The following is a 21,675-nucleotide window of genomic DNA, read 5'->3' as shown; positions in this document are numbered from 1 at the left end:
AACTGCGGGTGGGGGGGAACACAGTGGTGGTGGGGGCACACGGTCCTAGGGGTGACAGGGGAGGTTCCGGGGCAGGTCTGGCGAGCTGGGGAGGCGCCCGGCGTCTGCACCTGCCAGGGGTGCCCGCCTTCTTCCCCTCTCGCCTTCCATCAGCGCTCGGGTAACTCCCGGGGGCTGCCGGGAGCCGGCTCGCATCCAGCGGACCGGCAGCCTGCCGCAGCGGGCAGTTCGAAGCTTGCCGCCCCGCCAGCCCCGGGTCGCCAGCGGGCAGGAGACACCCCCGCCCCCGCGAAGGGGCTCGATCGCCTCCCCGGTGCTTCTAGCCCCCTGCCGCCGCCGGGGATGGCGCCCGGTAACCGCCCGTGCGGAGGCGGTGCTGCAGTATCGCGCTTCGGCCACGCGGGGGAAGCAGCGGTAAGAACGAGGTGCAGCCGAAAGGAGGCGTGAGGCGTGGCCGAGGCGGGCAAGAGGCGGGGCGGGAGGCGGAGCCGAGACAGATGGAAGGCGGGGCCCGGGTGGTCGAGAGGCGGGGCCAAAGTGGGCAGAAGACGGGGCTGAGGTGGGCGGGAGATATGGATGGGGAGGGGCGAGAGACGGAGCCGAAGCGAGGCAGAAGGCGGGGCCGAGATTGGTAAGAGGCGGGGCCAGGAAAAATAGGAGGCGGAGCCGGGAAGATCGGAAGGAGGGGCCGAGATGGGGGGGGAGGCATGGCTGAGGAGGGGCTGGAGGCGGGGCACAAGAAGGCAGGAGGCGGTGCCAAGGTGCACTGGGAGGCGGGGCCGAGGCGGGCGGAGAAGAGTGGCTGAGGAGGGGCTGGAGGCGGCAAACAAGCAGGCGGGAGGCGGGACCAGTGTGGGCAGGGAGGCGGGGCTGAGACAGGCCAGAAGGCGCGTCCAGGGATGGCAGGAGGCGGGTCTAGGGAGGGCGGGAGGCGGGGTCGGGGAGGGTAGCAGGTGGGGCCGGGAATGGCAGGAGGCGTGGCCAGGGACGGCGGGAGTCGGGTCCGCCGGCGGCGAGGAGGGCGCCACTGATGGTGCGCGTCTCCCGGGCTGCAGTATCGGCTTTCGTCAACAGGCGGCAGGAGAGAGCGCAGCAACATATATATTTAGGGAATCTCGATTATCTACACATATATAATGTATGTTTAGAATTATATATTATATTTACACATATATATTTAGACTATGTCTAGAATATATATTAGAATAGAATATATATTTACACTCATATCTATTTACAGTTATATCTACTTAGATTTAGTTTTTTATTTTGAAATCCGTTTAAATACATAAATGAATAATATTTTTCAATATATATAAAAATGAGAGATTTTTCTCTGTTTTAATGCCTCACACCCATATTTACAAGTTTTAATTTTTTTTTAATCCCCCTATGAATGTTCTTACATTTTTGGGCTATGACCCTCTTCTTCTGGGGGGACCCACACGTGAACCCCTCATCCCCCACTCACCTGCTCCTGTGCTGCATCATCACTCCCTGGTGACACTGAGGTGCCCCAAATGACATCATTAGTCATCCCCCCCCCCCATGCACTCCTTTTTATTCAGTCCCCAAAAAAGCACAAAACAAGGGAAGTTGCGCCGACCGGAAGCTTCTTACTTTAATAATGCCATTTAGAGATGTACATGCCCCGCCCCCCTCGCAAAAGCAGAGCTTCGCTAGACAAAGAAAGGGGGGGCAGCCCCGTAAACGGTGGCAGCTCCCCAGCCCCTGTCCCACAGGCTGGTGGTTGCCCCACAGAGGGGAGTGTGCCAGGGGATGGTGCCACGTCTTTCGCTCGGGCTCTGCTCACCAATGTTCCCCCTCCGTTCCCACGATGGGACAGTCTCCCCAGGGCAACAAATGCCCCCAGCCCCTGTTGGCCTCAGACTGGTCCATGCAAGCCTTAGCCCTTAGCCATCACCACAGGACAACCATCTGGAGGCTTTGGTTTGCACCGACAGCCAGAGCACATGCATATGCATCCAGTGAGCACCATCTGAAGCAGAGCCTGGCTTCGCAGACTCCCAGCAATGCAAAACCAGCCTCAGGGCTCCAGGCTGCCTTCCTTTCATACGGCAATTGGGTTTTGAGAGCACTAAAAGGAAAGAGAAATGTGGAGCAATAAGGCTGAAGATTTTCCTGTCCTGCTTCTGCATTACAGTGCAATCCTCCCTGCTGTACCCTCCTGAAGGATGGCAGCACCTGTGATGAGCTCAGGAGAAGACAAAGGAGAAGCTGCGTGCAACCACACACTCCCCTGTGTATGGAAACACCAAGCAGTGTGCTGCCCATCTTCCTAAATGCAAACAGAGAGGAGGAAAGGGTGCACGGCTATTGTGCACAGAGTTGTTAAGATCTGTATGAAGCCCCATATGTGTAATTTAAACAGCAGCACCTTTTATAACCAAGTGCGTTCAGCTTGTAAGCATAGAATCACAGAATCATAGAATGGTTTAGGTTGGGAAGGACCTTGAAGATCATCGAGTTCCAACCCCCCTGCCATAGACAGGGACACCTCCCACTAGACCAGGTTGCCCAAGACCACATCCAGCCTGGCCTTGAACACCTCCAGGGATGGGGCCTCAACAACCTCTCTGGGCAACCTGTTCCAGTGCCGCACCACCCTCAAAGTGAAAAATTTCTTCCTAATGTTTAATCTAAACCTGCCCTCTTCCAGTTTAAAGCCATTCCCCTTGTCCTATCGCTACATGCCCTAGTAAAAAGTCCTTCCCCAGCTCTCCTGTAGGCCCCCTTTAGGTACTGGAAGGCTGCAATAAGATCTCCTCGGAGCCTTCTCTTCTCCAGGCTGAACAGCCCCAACTCTTTCAGTCTATCCTCATAGGCGAGATGCTCCAGCCCTTGGATCATCCTAGTGGCTCAGAGGACACAGTAAGTGCAGAAGGGGCATCCCATGGGTGCTCAGTTTCTGTATATCTGAGCTGCAGCACAGCCGCTATCACTGTGCCCAGTCCTACTGCTCCAGGGACCTGCACATCCTGCACTAAGCAATTAATTCAGCATCTCGCAAGCTCTCACCATCTTCCACCACTCTATGGACGAAAGAGAAATGTTTTCATCACCTTTATGTTTTGATGGCAGCTTGAGAAAGAGCTGGAGAATGTGCGAGCTTGTGAAGGAACTGAACCTGTAACCTAGCCCAAACCCAAGCCCCAGCCAGCACCCAATCTGCCAAGCTCTGCCTCCTTCTTTGCCTAGGAGCACAAGGAACCTGAAACAGCAAACCCCCTCTGAGACCAGGGAGCTCTGGTCCCTGTTTCAGTTCAGTAATTTGCTCTTTGACTAATGAACCCCCACACTTGGCCAGAGCACATGAGTGAGGATGCCAGCCTAGGGCAGCGCTGCGCAGCCCACATCACAAGTAGTGCTGGGTCACAGGCAAACATTGGCCATAGGCAGGGATGCAGGCTGGCAGCACAGTGCACTCACCTGCCCTGAGCCTGCAAGCTACAGAGCGCCATAGGCTACTTAACTCAGCCCGGTCAACAAGTCTACACCATGCTTAGCAGATGTGCTCAGGCTGCTAGGGGCAAACTCTGGAAATAAGTTACCTATGGGGTGAGAAAGCTTTTGATCCAATTTTACATAAAATATTAATCTCTCCTGTCAATACAAATGCTGTTAGGACTGAGTGTTGGGGCCATACGCAGCTCATAAGTGTTTTGGAACACAACAGGTGCCGAAAGGGGAGGCACAGATTGGTATTAAGACCAGTTTCCTTTATTGTGTATAGCATGGACTTGGAAGAACAAACATCAAGCACTGTGATTACGTTTACTGATGATTCAGAGTTGTGTGGGCTTCTCAATACACAAGAGGAGGACAGTAAAGTCCCCAACAACTGTGAGCAAGCAAGCACCTCGGGGGATAATTAAATTAATTTGAGCTATGGAAATACCACAGAACAAGCTAAAACATGAAGCAAGAAACATCAAAAAGGACTTTTGCACTCAGAGGCTGTATGAGACAACCCCAGGCTACTGCTTGCTCCTGGTTACCCACACAGGGTGCCAGGTGCTATACAAGCACAAACCCCACATTGTTGTGGCCATCAGAGAAAGCAGACAGGTGAAAACAGGTACAGGAAACACATGAAGCATTAAAAAAGCAATCACAGTGATACCAGTTGTATGTGTCACCCAGCCCAGCGCACTGTGGCTTTAGAGAGGGGCTGTTCCATGTGGGGACCACTGGCAATATAGCAGCACCTGGGCCACCCTGACAAAACAAATCCATGCAGGGAACCTCAGGCCACAGTGCCTGCCTCCCACCTTGCTTACCAACTCCCTGTCCCTATTATCAGCTCCTTTCCAGGCTCTTAAACATTGGTCCCCATTCCTGGATCGTGTACCTGGCCCTAACTGCCCCAGCAGCCTCACCACACTAACCAGCCCTGCAAGGCAGCTGCCTTAGGAGACACTGAGGCATCTTGCCTGAGCCACCCTGCCTGGCAAAAGGACTGTTGTCAGGGCGTCACAGTGAGTGCAGAGCCCTTTCCAGCAGATGGGCCCCAACGGCACGTCAGAGCGAGACTGGAGAACACACAGCATCTGGAGCAGCCACATGAGAAAGGACACAAGAGAAGTAAGAAACGGCAGAGCCTCAAAGGCAAGGAGATGCTAAATTTGATGAGGCTGAGGAAGGGAGCCAAAGGAGGAATAAATAGAGCTCATGAGAAAACAAGGCATGAGCATTTAAAAACCTTTAAGGCACTGCTAAACAGCAATTAAAAGGCAATTATAGTTATGAGATACATGGTGGGTAACTGCATGCACTATAAATAGGTGGTGGGAAGACTGTACTGCTCAGCAGGATCTTATTCACTTTTGGGGTAACTTCTGCACAAACAGGAATATTCTGGTGTGAGACAGAAGCTGACAGGAGAGAGTTTACGAAGAGATGAGATTAAAGGAAGAATTTGTATCATGCACATCCTTCTGCATGAAATACGGACCGAGAAGAAGCTTTACAACAGAGGCTTTGGAGGTCTGAGCTTGAGGAATTCCAAACAAAAGCTCAGCAGCAGAGATGTGAAAGAAACACCCATTTTATGCTAGCCAGCAATGTGTATGGTACTGGAGCGCAGGCAGTTCAGCGGCCACTACTATTGTTGGAGAGACTCACTAACCACGCCACTCTCTAGCGCCCATGGAGATCCTGCCCGGCTCAGCTGATAACCCTAGCATAAGCATGTGCACAAACGTGCCTGTAACAGCATTTAACAACAAGCAAAAAGAGACGTTTAAAAGTGGAATTCAAATGCCACAGCCACTTGAGCTTGCTCCTCAGGCTGCCACCAGCGTGCTTGTTCTGTTTCCTACCCGTGCCTCAGGTGCGCTCGCTCACTCATGTAACCCTCTCCCCTTGGCCTTGTGTAACCCCTGGGAGGGATGTCCAAGTCTTGGCTGTAGAGGTTCATAGCATCCAGTGCAAGCAGCTAGCTCACTAAAGATCAGGCTCTCTGACAGCATTCCCTGCCCAGCCTTCCCTCCCAGGCCAGCGAGGCTGGAGCAAGTGCACCAACTGCTGCAAGGCGCTCTCCCTGCGTGTAGCTCAGGCTGGAGGGGAACATGCTGTGAGAGATCCTGGGGAAGAAGGAGCCCTTGGAGCAGATAAAACCCATGAGACCCTGGCTGAAGGTAGGGCCAGGGTCTTTGCAGCGTCGCAACCAACATCTTTAAGAGCAGAAGGCACCACTGAAGTCCAGGAAACCCACCAATGTCCAGAAATCATACCAGGCAGATCCCTGGACAACATAAACCACCACTGCATGATCAGCTTGAGGTTTTTGAGGACATCATCTCTCTCTCAAGACAGCTAGAGGCTAGAAAAGTACTATTCCCCACCATCCCTGTGTGGCCCCAGGCAGTGCCTGCTGCAGAGCAAACAGAAGGTGGAACGGAAAAACACAGCCACACCTCGGAACTCCCTGCCCTGGCTCCTTCACAGATGCTCTTATGGAGGAGCAAAATCTGCAGACTGAAGCACCGAAGGCCTGAGAAAGGGAAGGAGAGAAGCTGTTGCTTCACAGCTCCAAACTCCCTTGGCCAGGCCTGGTGCCCTTCCCAGCTCCCCGCTCCTTCCTCCCCCAGAGCTCTTTTCCTCCTAAAAGCAAAACCACAAATCTCCACCTACTGATTTGTATGTGTATCTCAGCAATCAAAAAGCCAGTGCAGAAGACAGAAGAAAGTGAAGACCATGTGCCTCGGTCTTTAAATGGTATTCTCTGGTCTGTCTTCAAACACAGTACCACTGGATTTGGCAGTTCTAAAGACAATATTGGGTAGTATAGTTGTTCAAATTTCTCGTTGCAGTTTATCATTTGTGATCCTCTCTTCACTACTGAAAGAAAACTGTGGGAATGAGTTGACACTACCCTGAAAGCATGTAGGACACATAACTGATGTTTGTGCCTCTAGTTATCTAGCTGGCCTTGTGGGTCAGCCAAATACGGTAGAAAACAAAAATCAATTGTACACATAAAGTGAACATTATTGATGAGTAGGAATAAAAAGGTCTTGATCTTCAGAGAATATTTCCACAATTGAACGATTTTTGTGGTGTTTGACCCTAAGCTAAGGAAACATAATATAGTCGTTAAAGTTTGGGGGATGTTTTGCAGCAAATCCCCCATCAATGAAAAGCCAGTGAGGGAGCTTCTAGAGCTGGAAGAAAAACAAGTTTTCTCTCCTTATATCACTAAGTATTTTGTTACTAAACACTGAATGTTGGTATGACAGTTTGTGTAAATAGTCACATCTGCAAAATGTCTGGACTGATGTAAAGAGCAGCAATGGTGTTATAAAATTGCCATTGGCTCTTGAATTAATTTTCCCTCACAACTTGTTGTCATTTGACTGAAATACTATTTTAAAGGAGATAATGCATCCCAGAGTATTATGTGCAGATTGTTAAATGTTTGACTTAACATTTATCTTTTACAGAACAAGTAGATTCCCAGGCACTGTAGTTTAGTCTCACAGAATGCTCGGGATTTTCAAACGAAGCTTCAGCATCTTTGCAGGAGGTGGGGTGGGGGGGTCCATGGACCAGTTCAACGAACTTAGGATTTTTTTCACCAATAGCAGAAAAATGTTTAGAAACCTACTTTAGGTACTTGATAGAAGAGACATATGTTTAGAAGCCTGCCTTAAGTACTTAATAGAAATGGCTGGCTGTAGTCTGATAGCTTGCCAAAATGATCGAATACTTCCAGGCAACCTGTCATTTAACTATGAAATCGGACGTGACCTATTGACTGATCCTCAGCACCAAAATTAAAAGATAACGATTAGCTTTTTAGAGTTCTCAGTAGAGGAAGTTTAACCTATACAGGACACTTAGATCAGTGACACATTTTTGCAGGGTGCTGAGAAGAATCATCTAAAAGAGCATTACAGTCCTAGATATACTTCTTACCTCATATTGATCCTAGCGGTAGAGTTACACATTACCACCAGGCATGCCTAACAAGGCCATAGCCTTGGCCATTGCACTGCTAACGGTGGCTCCGGGACAATCTTTGTACATAAAACAAGCATACTTATTTCCCTGCCTTTCCTTTTCTAAAACAAGGTCTCTGTCTTCCCATCTCCCCAACATTTTTTGCAGGCATTTCCTAAAGTTTAGAGTGTTTGAAAGGGTGTTTCCCAGCCAAACATCAGTCCCCAAATACACTGTAGCAATCCAATCGGCTCAACCCCCCCTCCCCATTTGTGTAGATTTTAAGCTCTCTTAAATAATTTTCATGCATCAGCTCATTTTACGAGCTGTGATCTATCCCTGCATGCTGGAGGGACTTTTTAAAGACAGCATTTACTCTTAGAATCTTTATGTAAGCAAAGGAAGAAATTAATTACGATGAGTGTGGTGAAACACTGGAACAGGTTGCCAGAGAAGTAGTGAATAGCCCATCATTGGAAGTGTTCAAACTCAGGTTGGATGGGGCTTTGAGCAACCTGATCAAGTGAAAGAAGTCCCTGCCTGTGGCAGAAGGTTTGGACTAGGCGATATTTTGAGGTCCCTTCTGACCTAAACTATTCTATGATTCTATGTATCTTTAGCCTGTAGAACTTCCAACGCCATTCTTCCACTTTCTCCTCCTCCATGTTAACCTTTCCTTTTTTTAAACTCAGTGAAGGGTAATTTAGGATAGGGAATATTCATTCTGTTCCAGTAGCTCCATCTTTATCCTCCTCTAGGGAGACACAGAGAATGGTAAGTTTGGGGAGTACAGGTGCAACTGTGGGTTCCATTGCTAATTCTGCTATGCGCTGACATGGGGAGGATGTATAGTGTATAGCTTTACCGAACCTTTTACTGAAAGTAAGCAGATTCTTCAGTAGAACAAACCCATTTATTCAATTTATTCACCTGAGTTGCAGGGTGACTCTGCTGCAAAGATCAGTCTGATGTAAAGAATAAGAAAGGAAGGAGTTTTAAAGAAAAAGTTAACAACGTAGGTTATAAACTGTGAACAATTATATCAATTAAGATATGTGGCCCTTGAATTCCTAAACACTTAGAAAATCCCTGTTCTTTGAGACTAGGCAGTCCATGCACTCTTTTATACTGGAAAATATAATAAGGCCTGGGATAAAAAGGGGACTTGTGTCTCCTGGTCTGTTTTTACAGGCTATAGATAAGTATTGCTATCAAGAAGAATGACTGACATTTTTAGTATGTCCAACACTTAGACTGGAATGATAATGAGTCGCTCCTAAAAAGAAATACTGAATTACACAGGCGGGGAAAATGTTGTAAAAAAGTTGGCATGTTCATGATGTTTTAAAGAAGTCAGTACTGCAAATAAGATGGTGTAAGGAGAGTAGAGAGGTGCAGAATTGTAGAATATAAGGACAGATGCTGTCTATGAAGAGGGAGTGAGTTTAGAGGGGCCAAAAGTACTATCATTGAATTTTTACATCAGGAGTGTGGTGCTAAGCCATTCCAGGAGAACAGACTGTCTGCAGAAATTTACAATTATAGTATTTGGGAAGATTTACCTTCTTGGCTTTGGCATAGGCAAGCCCAGTGTTTGCTGCTACTGAGATATGTAAACTAAAACTCAATCTGAAAGTTTTATTTTATTCTGTTTGTCTAAGGCTGATATTGTTCTTAAAATTTGGAAGGTGCTGGAGAGGGGAGGATAATCTGAAGGAAGTTCTGCTTAAAGCTGCAGATTTTTCATTTCTAGCCTTTTTAAATGAGATCCTTTCACCGGTGATAGTTAAATTACTCTTGGAGCAGTAGCAGACTGGACCACAGATTGATTTTCTCCTCCCTCCATCCCTAGCAAATATAAATTCAGTGTGCAAAGCTCATGCTCCATCACTTGCTCCTGTAGCAAAATAAACTGCTTATAATGTGAAATTTACTCACATGGACGGAAGGTGGCAGGGGTTGTAACTTTATCGGACACCACAGTTCTTCAACTTTACGCATTTTTGTAAAGAAAGGTATGTTTTATTTTTAATTTCCCATTTATTTTTAATTTCACTGTTTTTAAAAAATGTCTACCTTTCCTATTTGTATATCAATTTGCGAGAGTATTTTCATGTTTATTAGGCTGCCTTAACATAAAGGTTCCTCTATAGTCATCAGTATTGCGGCCGTAAGACTGCAGCTTCCATTTGATTTCTTAATACTCCTGTTTTACAGGGTGAAAATGAATCCCATTTGAACAGAAAATACTGTGTTAAACCACCTTTATCCTAAAAAAAAAATAAAATCAGATTATTCCAGTTTTAGTGTAACTGAATTCTGTTGAATTTTACTGTACATAAAATGAAAAGGTAAATCTACAGACGTACTGGTTATCCCTGAACATAAAAAAGAGAAAGATTTTCGTTAGCAGACACAATAACATGAACATGGAAAATTAATTTAAAATCCTGTAACGGAGAAAGAAACAAACATATGAAAGAAAGGTGAGACGTGTGATTACACACATATATTGCCAGTTTATCAGTACTCAGATGATGATAATTTAGGAAAATGCAGGTAGAGAAATTCTGCATAAGTAATTTATTTTTCACGGAACATGGGCCAAAGGTAGCAACGCTTGTCACCTAGGCACTCTGTTCTGTATTTCAAATGCAGGTATCATTGATCAGAGGAAATTGGACTGACTATGGTGATTCTATTTATTTGTTGATTGTTGACATCGCAAACTAAAAGCAATTGTCTGCGCCAAACTATATGCTTAAACATATTTTTCAATTTAACAGTGCAATTTTAGCATGATGTTTTATTCCCTCTCAAGTTCCTTCGTATAACCAATTTTCACTGCAAAACAGTAATTGGACATTACTGTAGCTTCAGCTGTGACGTGGCACCCTGAACATCCAAAAAGGAGGACTGGGAAATATTCCTCTACCTTCATAAGTGTCCTAAACATGAACGCACTGCTCTTACACTGCTGTTGGATGATGGTTCAAATGGACTGCACAATGCTCTAAAAATCCTGCTACAAGTCAGGCACCTTAGCTTCCACTGATTTGATGCAGACTGAGGGTGTTTAATACCTCATAGCGATGTGCTTATCAGGATGTCTTTTACTGGTAAATTGGACATGGGTGGATGAGGTACTTCTCCATCTTGTAGATGAGAGAGAATAATACCTAGATTATCAATGAGCAGTGGGGTCATGTTGCCATGGTTACAATGTGAGATATGATGGTTTTTCCCACAGTAATTTTTTTCATAATCTGTTAAGGACTGCAGCTTTTACAATGACTGATACTTTTTTCTCCCATACATTGTAGTGTTAAGATGGCAGAATAACCATGGGAGACTGGAATTTCCTTGGAGGCATTTTAGAGGAGGTCCACATTCATTCCACTATTATTGGAAAGATTTGGCTAACGATCCTCTTTATATTTCGAATGCTTGTCCTTGGAGTGGCAACTGAGGATGTTTGGAACGATGAACAATCAGAATTTATATGCAATACTGAGCAACCTGGTTGCAGAAACGTGTGCTATGATGAGGCCTTTCCTATCTCTCTCATAAGATACTGGGTCTTGCAAGTTATATTTGTGTCTTCCCCTTCCTTGATGTATATGGGTCATGCCTTATACAGACTAAGAGCCTTGGAAAAAGAAAGGCAAAAAAAGAAAGCTCAAGTAAGAGTGGAACTCGAAAGCACTGAATTAGAAATGACTGAAAATCGGAAAAGGCTGGAGAGAGAACTCCGGCAATTGGATCAAAGAAAGCTAAACAAAGCACCCCTGAGAGGTTCTTTGCTCTGCACTTATGTGATACATATTTTCACAAGATCTGCAGTGGAAGTTGGTTTTATGATTGGGCAGTATCTTCTTTATGGCTTTCATCTAGATCCCCTTTATAAATGTCAGAGAGATCCATGTCCAAACACAGTTGACTGCTTCGTATCTAGACCAACAGAAAAGACAGTGTTCATATTATTCATGCAATCAATAGCGACTGTATCATTGCTTTTAAATATCCTAGAGATTATCCACCTAGGATTCCGAAAAATTAAAATGGGAATCTGCGGGCAGAATAAAAACAAGGATGACCCTGACAAATTCTATGTAAACAAATCTAAGAAATACTCTGTGATACCGCATTCTTCTTTGGCAATATCCACCACCCCTCAAAAAACTGTTCCTTCTGCACTTAGCAGTTATAGCTTTTTAATGGAAAAGCAAACTGACACTGCTGTCTATCCAGTTCTAAATTCTCCTCCCGTGTTTCAGTCTGTGCAAAATAACCGTACAGAAAGCAGCAGCAGCTACACGCATCACAATCAGGAAAATAAATCACCAAAGAAGAGGCCAGCCACAAATGCTTTAGACAATCAGACTCAAAATACCAGCACAAATAATAATGAAGGCTTGTTTGGCAAGCTTGGGACTGAAGTGCGTGGTGCCCAAAAAGAAGCCGAAAATAAACATTTCCTTGTTGGTACTCAGAATGCAGATATAGCTTTGAGCACGTGCTTGAGAAGCTTTGCTGAAATGCCATCTCAAACATCGCTGCAAGCTGATACAACTTTTCCTGTTACTGGTTTCAGAAGACATCATGGAATCGGTTCATCTTGGAACTGCTCGGCAATGGTTGAGAGCGCAGGATCTTCAACAAATTCTCTTCCAAAAAACAGCAACAGAAGACAAAGCAGTTTCAGTGCAAACAAAGCCCAACCTCCTTACAATGCTGATGTAAAAAATTCTAGCCGGCCAGACACTCCTGACTCGACAGGGGAGGTGAGCTCAGAATCTAAACATAGTAGAAACTGTGATAGTTCTAAGCCCTTCTCTCTGTCTAGGCGATTGTCACTGTCAAGTAATGCCAGCAGCAGGCGTGCCCCCACTGATCTTCAAATATAGTGTGAATTGCACTAGTCAATGCTGGGATAATTACTGAACATTGTGACATAAGAAAGACCTATGTATGGGAGTAGCCAAATCTTTCAACTTTAACCAGCTGTTTCACATAGATAGAAAAGCTGTGTATCCCTTTGAATATTAGCTAAGTAACTTTTAAAGTCTCTTTACTTCCTTTGTAATGAAAGGGTGGCTTAGACCTCAGCATATAACTTCTGCACTACCCTTTCAGCTAGAAAGGAAAACATACATCATATAAGTCCACATATTAGGAAAAATCAGGCATAAAATCACAGCTGATACTATTTAAACTGAATAAAAGTAGAAGACAAAATTTACAGTCGAACCATATATTTTACAAAGACCAGTAAATGAAATTAGGCTAAATACGGGACTGGGGCTCTCAGGAGAAATTAATTATTGGTTAATACGTTTCTGCTTAATCTCTCTGAGAATTCAGACATTTGATAGCTGTCTGAAAGCAGAATGTCAAACATATTCTGCTGTTTGAACTGTGTTAAATACAAAAAGAACAAAACATTTGATACATGTATCACTAATTCTCTGACTCCAGGGTACACATTTTTTTCAGTGTATCACAACCAACTTCCTCAACAGAAAAATCAGAGTGAATCTCTTATGCTATACTATTACCGTTAAACACACTATTACATTTTTAAAGCATCATGAAATACAAATGAGTTGTGAGCTTTAATTCTGAGAATCTGCACAACACTAATAAGCCAGCATTTTTTTTTCTTTTTTTAATCAGAAAACAAGTTACTGAAATTTTCTAATCAGAAATTTTGGATTCCACAAACCAGAAGGCTTACTATCTTAAAAAAAAAAAAAAAAAAAAGTAAAAAGAAAAAATGGTAGCACAATGTAAAAAAAAAAAAACAACAACCCATATAGAAGGTTTATCGAACTGTAAAACTACTCCTTTTCTGAATGCTATGGGTTCTATCTGTCCCCCGAATTCTGACAAACTTTTAAATCAAAGAATGCTTATAATTGTTTAGAAGGGGCATTTCCATTTATGCTTTCTAGGGGGGTAATAAAATGAATAAAGGACATTCATCCACTTGATGGTGCAGTCCGTATAGTGTAAGGCAAGTTCCATGAAACATCTTGAAATAATAAAGGAGGGAAAGATGAACAAAACTCTGTGTTACATTTGTAATTGAGACTTCTATGAATGAAATAAATTTACTTGAGTCGCACAACACTGACAGGCTGCAAATACTTGGCGAGGTGGTCACATCTGGAATGCATTAGTGTATACAAGTATATTTTTTACTAGTGGATTTGACTTACTGTACATGTACTGGAAAAATAATTTGTGAGATGTAGAATCATGATGTTATGACATCATTAAATTCTTCATGTGCATTATCATTATGGTTACAAGCCAGCCATGTTTCAGACTGGCTGAAGGCTGTACAATATTAGGAAAAAAAGGATCCAGAAAACCTAAAAGACTCTTTGGCTTGCAGCAGCAGCATTAATTTGACCCTGTTCAGATAAGAAATACACATCAATACTATTAGAACTGTTCACTGTAGACTTCCTGCCAGCAGCTGTTCTTCTCACTTCTAGTATTGCTGTATGTATATACATAAATACAGCCTTATGTAATTCAGCTTACACTGTAAAATTTAACATTGTGTAATATATAGAAACGTATGTAAATATAACACATGATTTAGCTGAGTTAATGCTGCTACTGTGGCTTTACTTATTGCCCTTCTTGATGCATAAGTTTCTGTGGGCAATAACTGTGCATTTTTTGCATGTTTTGCGTTTAATGTGTCTGTAATAAAAAGCCTAGTATTTAAGGCACTCCACTCCCAGTGTCTAAATAATAGCAAATTAATATTTAGATGCTCACATACGGCATTTGCACTTATGTTAATTCGACAAGATACAAAAGAATTTGTTTTCCTGCTGCTAACAGGGTTTTTCTTAACTTCCCTTTTGCGTGGACACGGGCCAAACGTTCTATGTCATCACAGCACGTTGCCAACAGAAACGTGTAACTTAATCCCTGTGAGGACTGAAGACACTGCAGAAGAGCGCGCAGAAAAAGCGGGGAAAGACCCCAATCCGGCAGGTGCGGGATTATTCGGTTGCTTCTTCTTTTGATTTTTATAATTAACAAATCTTACCGTTCAGTAGATACCACAGCGTTTCACAGAAATAAACCGGTGTAACCGCTTCCGTTTTTTAAAAGCGGCGACGGCAAAAGGCTTTATTTTCAGCGCGAAGGTTCCGCCGCGTCTCTCGGGAGCGCCTCGGCCCGGCGCCTCCGCTGCGGCAGCTCCTCTCCCGGCGCGTTCTCCGGCAGCTCCAGTCGCTGACAGGCCGCAGGCTCCACCCGTGGCTGACCGGACCCGCCGCGGCGGCGCCGCCCGCCCGGTAGCGCGAGCTCCGGGACCGCCGGCGGCGGAGCGCGGTTGTGTGCCCGGAGGCGAGCGCGGGGCGGAGCGGGACATCCGCCGCAGCGCCGGGACGTCTCCGGGCGCGGGGGGGGGGGGCCCGGCGGGAGGCGGCGATCCGGGGGCGCGGCCGCGGGCGGCACCGCTCGCCTGTCGCTGTGGTAACGGGTGGAAGCCTCGCGCCGTAAGAGAGCAGGGCGCAGGCGCGAGACTGGGGCAGGCGCGGTGCGGGTTAGATGGCGCATTGCAAGGTAGGAGGGAGCGCGCCGGCGGCGGGGTCGGCGCGGCGGGGCAGGCCGCGGACTGGCACCGGCTCGGCTCCTCGTGCCGCCCCCGCGGCGGAGAGGGCGGCCGGCCGGCCGGGTCTCACCAGCCGCCTCCGTAGCTGAGGGGGGGGGCGCCGCCGATCTGACCGTGTGGGCGTCCTCCCTCAGGCCGCGGACTCCAAGCGGGAGCAGTTCCGCCGGTACCTGGAGAAGTCGGGGGTGCTGGACACGCTCACCAAGGGTAAGTCTCCAGCCCGCGTCGTGCCGCCCGGTGGCGGCTCTTCCGGCGCTTCCGCCGGCGGGGGCCGTTCGCCTCGTGGCGCGGCCGCCGCCCCAGCACGGCTATGGTGCGGCCGCCCCTCGGCGCTCTCCACCGGCTCCCCGGGCAGCCGGTCGCTCTTCCTGCGCCGTATGCGCGGCGGCGGGCAGCGGGGCCCGCCCCGGCGGCGCGGTGTGAGGTGGGGGGCGGTGGGGCCCTCTGCGGGCGCCTTAACCGCCTGCCGGCGGCGCGCGCGGCCGCTGCCCGCGGTGGGGTGTCGGGGTCGCGCGGGGCACGGGAGCGGAGGAGACACGGGAGGAACGGGGAGGCGGAGCCGTCCCCTAGCGTGGTGTGATGGGGACCTCTCGGCCGAGGCGCTGTTCTCTCTTCTCGCTCTTGGAAACAGCTGGATGTCTCGGGGGCTGTTATTCTGCCAGAGCTCTCCAGAGAAAGTAAATGCTTGAGACGAAATGACACCAAACGTGCACTTAAAAACACTCTGTTTAAAAAGGACCCTTTGTTGACTAGAGTTTGGCACTTCTCCTAAAACTAATGAACCCCTAAGTTTTCTGAGAGTGACAGTCCATGCTGGAATGGGGAAAAGGATGATGCTAAACTTGATGCATACTTTGCCTTTCTGTATGGCTTAGCATCTTTAAATCCTTCTGAAGTCTTTTTGAGAACCTTCCGATTGTGTGTGGAGAAAATCTATCAATATTCCTGCTGGAAGAATATGCTGTTTAAAGAGGGAGCGGCAGATCTAGGATGTCAAGCGAATATGTGCTGTGCTAAGACTCTTGGCCTGGTGTGTGGGTACTATTTGATTTCTTTCTGTTGCAATACTAAGCATCCTATGGGGTGGCAAAACAAGTCTTCCAAGCAGTGTGGTATCCTAATTTTGTTTTTAACTTAGGTGCTTAGCTTAAAGCTGTGCAATTTGGATATCTGAAACTGGGAGAAGGGCATCTAAGTATTTATGAAAGCAGATGTCTTCTGTAGCCATGTGTGTAACCCTGTGAAGAGAGGGAGGGGTTAAGTTTGGGAAATTTCTGAATAGTCATGTGACTGAGTTCTCCAGATACAGAGTTGGTATGTTTATGGCTAGTTCTATTTAAGCTGTCAGGGTACTGCTGCTTGTGCCTGTCCTCTCTGGCACTCTGTTGGCTGCTAGAGCCCCCATCCGTAAAGATTATCAGTGTCACCTGCTCTGATGGTAACTAGGTGTTCAATGGAGGTTTGCTTTTATGCTGAAAGTTACGGAAGTGCTGATATTGTCCTGCAGTTCAAAGATGCTGCTTAAGTGGAAGTAATGGTTTATAAAGGGAGAGTCTCAAAATAGTTAGAATTTCAATTTTGCTGATGAAAGCCAATACTAGGGTAGTGTGTGGAATATGTAAAAACTGTCCAGGCTGTTTTGTGTTACATGCTAGAATAACCAAAGACTGTGGTCAGGGGATCAACAAACCTCTGTCTAGCTATTACTGGGTGGGATGCTTTGTTCCCTGTTCTTTACAAACAGCAGGCCTGTTCTTTATGTTGAAGTATATAGGTGAAAATGTGCTATAAATGTGGCACACAACTTATATGCCTTCTGACTGTTGGAACATGTTTTAAAAACTTAGAGTTGCATGAACTTCCTGCAATTGCTGAATATTTTCTATTTGCAGTGTTGGTAGCCTTATATGAAGAGCCAGAGAAACCAAATAGTGCGCTGGAGTATCCTTTTTCTCTTCTGTGAATTGTTCATAGAGACTTGACATGAAACAGCAGTCCTGCTTCTGACTCGTAGGTGAACTGGAGAGGCTCATTTACAAGACTTATGTTGAGAATGTGACTTTTATGGATGCATTTTAGCTAATAATTGCATTCTTACAACCTAACAGAAAGTCTGACGGGATGCAAGAGGACTGCACATGTCAGAATGCCAGCAATTATGAAGTTAAGTTATAGGCCATTACAGAATGTCATAGACCTGCAGCATTAGATTTGAGTACTTATAGTATCTGTGGCTTCTGAAGTTGGCTTCTTCACATATTTTTTTTCTTTTAATAATACAAGAGGGAAAAAAAAATTAACATCTTTTGGTTCTTGCTATTTTTAAGCAGCCTCCCTTTTTGGCTATTCCTTCTGTTTTTTTGGTTACTCCTTTTAACTCTTCAAGACTTCTGTGTTTAAGAGGGGAAAAGAAGAGGAGGATGCAGTAAAACACAAGTATTTGTCCTGTGTATACTGATGTCTTGTTTGTGGTTTTTTTGGTTGTGGGGTGTTTTTTTTTAGGAATATGCCACTGAACTTGAAAAGCTTTCTTATTTTTATAACTTCATCCTGCAGGACGAAAAGCACTATAGTAATCTTAAGTGGTTTGATGCAGTTTTGGTCACATGTATTGCAGTACTAACTTCATCATAACTGTTAAAACTAAAATGTGGTTACGCTATCTAACTGAAGAAATACTTAACATCTAAATATCAGCTTTCTGAAGCATCATCTAGGAGCTTCGGCTCCTGAGAATCCAGAAATAGAGGCACTTCGCTTGGAAGTGGCAGAGATGAAAGAAAAATATGAAGCTGTGTTGGAAGAAAATAAAAAACTGAAAACCAAGGTAACAGTCTACTTAGTGTTCCTCAGTAGTTCCATGTCACAGTACAAGAATACCTTAATACTTAAGAATACAGATAACTTCTTTCTGTTAGTAACTGATAAGTGTTGTTGTATTGTTTAGCCTGGTGGCTGAGGAATGCTGATAGAATTCATCGTAGTAAAGATTATTTTTTTTTCAGATGGGATACTTCTCATATTCTATAACACAGAATAGTATTGCTAAACTAGGGATTTTATTTATTTAGTGAAAGTATATGTTCTCAAGGCTAATCCCATGTCTTCATTCAGCCCTGTCTGTCTGTAAGTTGTCTGATATTATGTAGCTCATGTTTCCACATGAGTTTTGAAAAAAAAAAAAAAAAAGCTAATGTATCTATTATGAAGGCTTTCAAAAGGCAGACTGAAGGAGGAGTATTATATATTAGTTTCTGTGACCTGGCACACGCTTGCACATGACAGAATCTTACTAGTGGAGGTACTCGTATCCACTTTGAACAGTAATTTGCACTTTTCAGCTAAAACGACCCTGGTATTCCTCTGTCAGCAACAACAGTGGGTCTGAAGAGCTAATTAAGGCAGAGCCATTCTTTAATGGGTCTACAGGCTGTCCAAAACAGCTCTGAGATGTGAGCAACTTCCCTTTACCTGAGGGCATTGACTGTAAACCTGGCAACACTGAAGAAGGAAACTTTTGAGAACCTTAATAAGCTAGTAGCTTATGTGCTGCTACAGGCTTCCATGCATTTGTTGGAAGAGAATGGCTGTTGTTACATGTGAAGATCCCTATGAGTGTTTTTACCGGGAGACAACTACCCCACCTTAGTTCTGGGAGAAGGGATTCTTGGGCATTACCCCTTTGTATTTCTCATCTGGAGTGCCCTCTTGCTGTCCTAGTAACTCTCCTCCTTCTCTGTTACCCACTGTGAGTTCTTACAGCTACATTTGTTATTTCTTACTAGGAAATATGGCAAAGAGCAGAATTTTAGGGACAGTAGCAATAGACCAGCAGTACACTCGGTGTAGCCGACTTAAAAATGCAACCGATAGTAAGTAGACACATAAAAGCAGAGTACCTGAGTCCTTGTTTAAAGAAAACTTAAAGAGGTCAAAACTTGTTGCAGGAAAGTAAGGCTTTCTATAATCATTGGGGGTTTTGTGCTTTCGCCTTCTTCAGCCTTCAAATGATAACTCTTACTTTGCATGTTTTTCAGTACTAATGTTTTTGTGTTTTTTCCATTCTTTCCCCTACCATCTTCTGCCTGTCATTAATGACATACTGTAGAAGTTCACAGGGACAGAACGCAGGGAGAACACTACTGTTTAGCTCTTTTATATATATATTTAGCAGTTCTCTAGCATAAAATACATGCCTTTAACTGTGTATTTATTTGTAACTTGAATCATGTCCAAATAGGTGGTGTTCTTCTGTTGCATTCATCTGTGAAGACTTCTTCTTTTCCTTACATTTATTGGTCAGAATGTCAGGTACTTGGGTGGGGTAGGAGCAGGAAGTCAATAGTTAGGCCTTTTGTAGAAACAAAACTGATTTTGGGGTTGTGTACTGGCCATCTTTTGTGGTAAAATCTACAAGGACAAAATGCTATTTTAGTGGTTCTTGTTAGCGGCATAGTGATTGCTGTAATTTAGTATTGCTATGAGAAACACATGAGTATTTTGATTATTTTTTTTTAACATACTTTGTTTATTTTTAACCTACTCTGCAATTTGCAGAAGGGAAGAATCTTAATTAAGGAAACTGAACCGACATATTTCAGAGACTGAGTCCTAATGCTTGAACTGTTTTTGAAGCTTGAGCTTATCTTTAATGTATCTGAGGTCAAGTAAACACCTCCATATGTTTATTTGGAAATAACTTTAGTGCATAGTTGCCTAGGCCATACTCTCCAGAAGGCATAATGAAAGCTAGAATGATTGCAGGAAATGTAAGTTTGGGTATTGATGCTATGACAATGACTGCTTTATTTAATCATATTTCAGTGAAATCAAAGCTTATAAGGCATTGATCATTATCAGCTGCAATTTGAGATGAAAAGTACTTAATGAGACCTAGAACAAGTGCATTTAAAAAGGACCCTTGTTATAACTGCATGATTATACAACGTGACAAATTAATGTTTTGAGGGAAGGGTTACTTTGTTGCCTCACTTGAAAATGGACTTGCATAAATACCAATGATGGATTAAAATGCACAAAGTAAATTGAATGCTTCCAGACCAAATGTTTTCCTACATTTCTTAATGTAAACAGTGTCTCTGAAATGTTGCAGCTAACTAAATTCCTCTCTTTAAATCCACAGCTGGCTCAGTATGAACCACCTCAAGACGAGAAGCACGGTGAATAACAGTAGTTTCTCCTTTAATGCCTTGACTTAATAAAGGGCTTCCTAAGAATTGCAGTCCTTTTTTTTTTATTATTTTTTTTGTTTGGGTTTGTGTGGGGTTTTTTTGTTGTTGTTGGAGATGCAGTACTTACTAAACTTACACTTTTTAATTTGCATGGGGTGTACCTATTTCCATGGAGTTCATGTCTCTGATCCTGTTTTAGAATCTGGGCCTTGAAGAGTTGATCCAGATACTGCCTGGACAGTTCTGAACAGAATACAAAATTTGTACTTGTAACAGATGTCCTGTGTAATCAGAGTAGTGCATGTAAGAATACGATGTGGAGAGTTACGCTTTCTAATTCATCTAATGGGGGAAAGGAAAATCTAGGCAGGGTAAAAAATCCAAGAGGGGTGTGTGTGTGTGAGACTTGTTATTTGTAATTTCACCTCTATGTTCTGTGGCCCTTGTTTCCCTGAACAGGCTTCACAATTCTTCTGAAATGCAAAGTTGTCCTTTACAACAAAAAATATACATTTTGAAGAGCTGCATTTGTCTCCTATCCTAAAACTAGGTACTTTAATGGCAACTGATGACAGGAAGGGGAGGGGGAAAGAGTGCAGTAGCTGTCTTGTGTGCTGGATATTAGTTTAACTTATTTGTTTCTAAGATAGGTTTTGCAGCTTATTTTACAGGTGTGGTAGGATAGATCAGAACTTTTGCTAAAGGCAATGTACCAACTGAAATAAAGGGCTAATGAATGTAATGGTTGCTTACCTTACTACTCTACCTATTATTGATCTAAAGAGACCAGAAGAGGGCAAAATTGGGGGAATATACTCTGCTAAATCTTTAAAACAACAACAAAAAAACCCCACTCCAAACAAAGAAGAAAAACCTGGAAAAAAAACCCAAACATAAAAGGTGCCCCACCTTCTGTGTTAAAGAGGTTTCTTCACCCTAGGTTTCCCATAGTAGAGTCTCAGGCAGTAATCCAAAGGAAAAAAAAAATTGAGTGGTACAGCAACAAGGACAGCTGCCTCTGGAGAGGAACCAAGAACAAGGACATTTGTGGGTGGTGATACCCTTACAAATCTCACACGTTCTTCATGTGCCTTGCATGCATCAGCTGGTTCAATGGTAATTTATGGTCTGGGGTTGTCTTGTTCTTCATTGGATTCTTTTTGTCTCTAGGTGGGCTGTTAACTATTCTTATCTTGTTGAGTTTCAGCTGACCATATCTTTCTTATCTCCCCATCTCAGGGCCTTCCTTTATGTAAGTAAGTAGAAGTTCAAAATAAGTTGAACTTACTTAGGTGAAAGCTCCCAGCTTGCGGCCTAAGGCCTCAGCAATTTCAGCTACTAACGCTAAGTGTGTTCTATGTAAGTAGTATGCCACTG

The 21,675-nt window shown here is 44.5% G+C and overlaps 2 protein-coding genes across 2 annotated transcripts; both read left to right on the top strand.

Moving 5' to 3' along the window:
* Positions 1-10,808: 10,808 nt before the first annotated feature.
* Positions 10,809-12,371, top strand: GJA9 (gap junction protein alpha 9; the record flags this gene model as incomplete). Its single annotated transcript, XM_082494129.1, has 1 exon — positions 10,809-12,371. One exon carries the CDS (start codon positions 10,809-10,811, stop codon positions 12,369-12,371), a length of 1,563 nt encoding a protein of 520 aa, XP_082350255.1.
* Positions 12,372-15,009: 2,638 nt separating this feature from the next.
* On the top strand, positions 15,010-20,343 carry MYCBP (MYC binding protein). Its single transcript, XM_082494013.1, has 5 exons — positions 15,010-15,057; positions 15,241-15,313; positions 16,999-17,047; positions 17,804-17,933; positions 20,250-20,343. The coding sequence occupies exons 1-5, from the start codon at positions 15,043-15,045 to the stop codon at positions 20,292-20,294; spliced, it is 312 nt and encodes a 103-aa protein (XP_082350139.1). The 5' UTR covers positions 15,010-15,042; the 3' UTR covers positions 20,295-20,343.
* Positions 20,344-21,675: the final 1,332 nt, after the last annotated feature.

The sequence above is a fragment of the Vanellus vanellus genome (genome assembly GCF_965231255.1).
Source record: "Vanellus vanellus genome assembly, chromosome: 22".
Classification (NCBI taxonomy): Eukaryota; Metazoa; Chordata; class Aves; order Charadriiformes; family Charadriidae; genus Vanellus; species Vanellus vanellus.
This window is presented reverse-complemented; position numbering and strand designations above follow the sequence as displayed.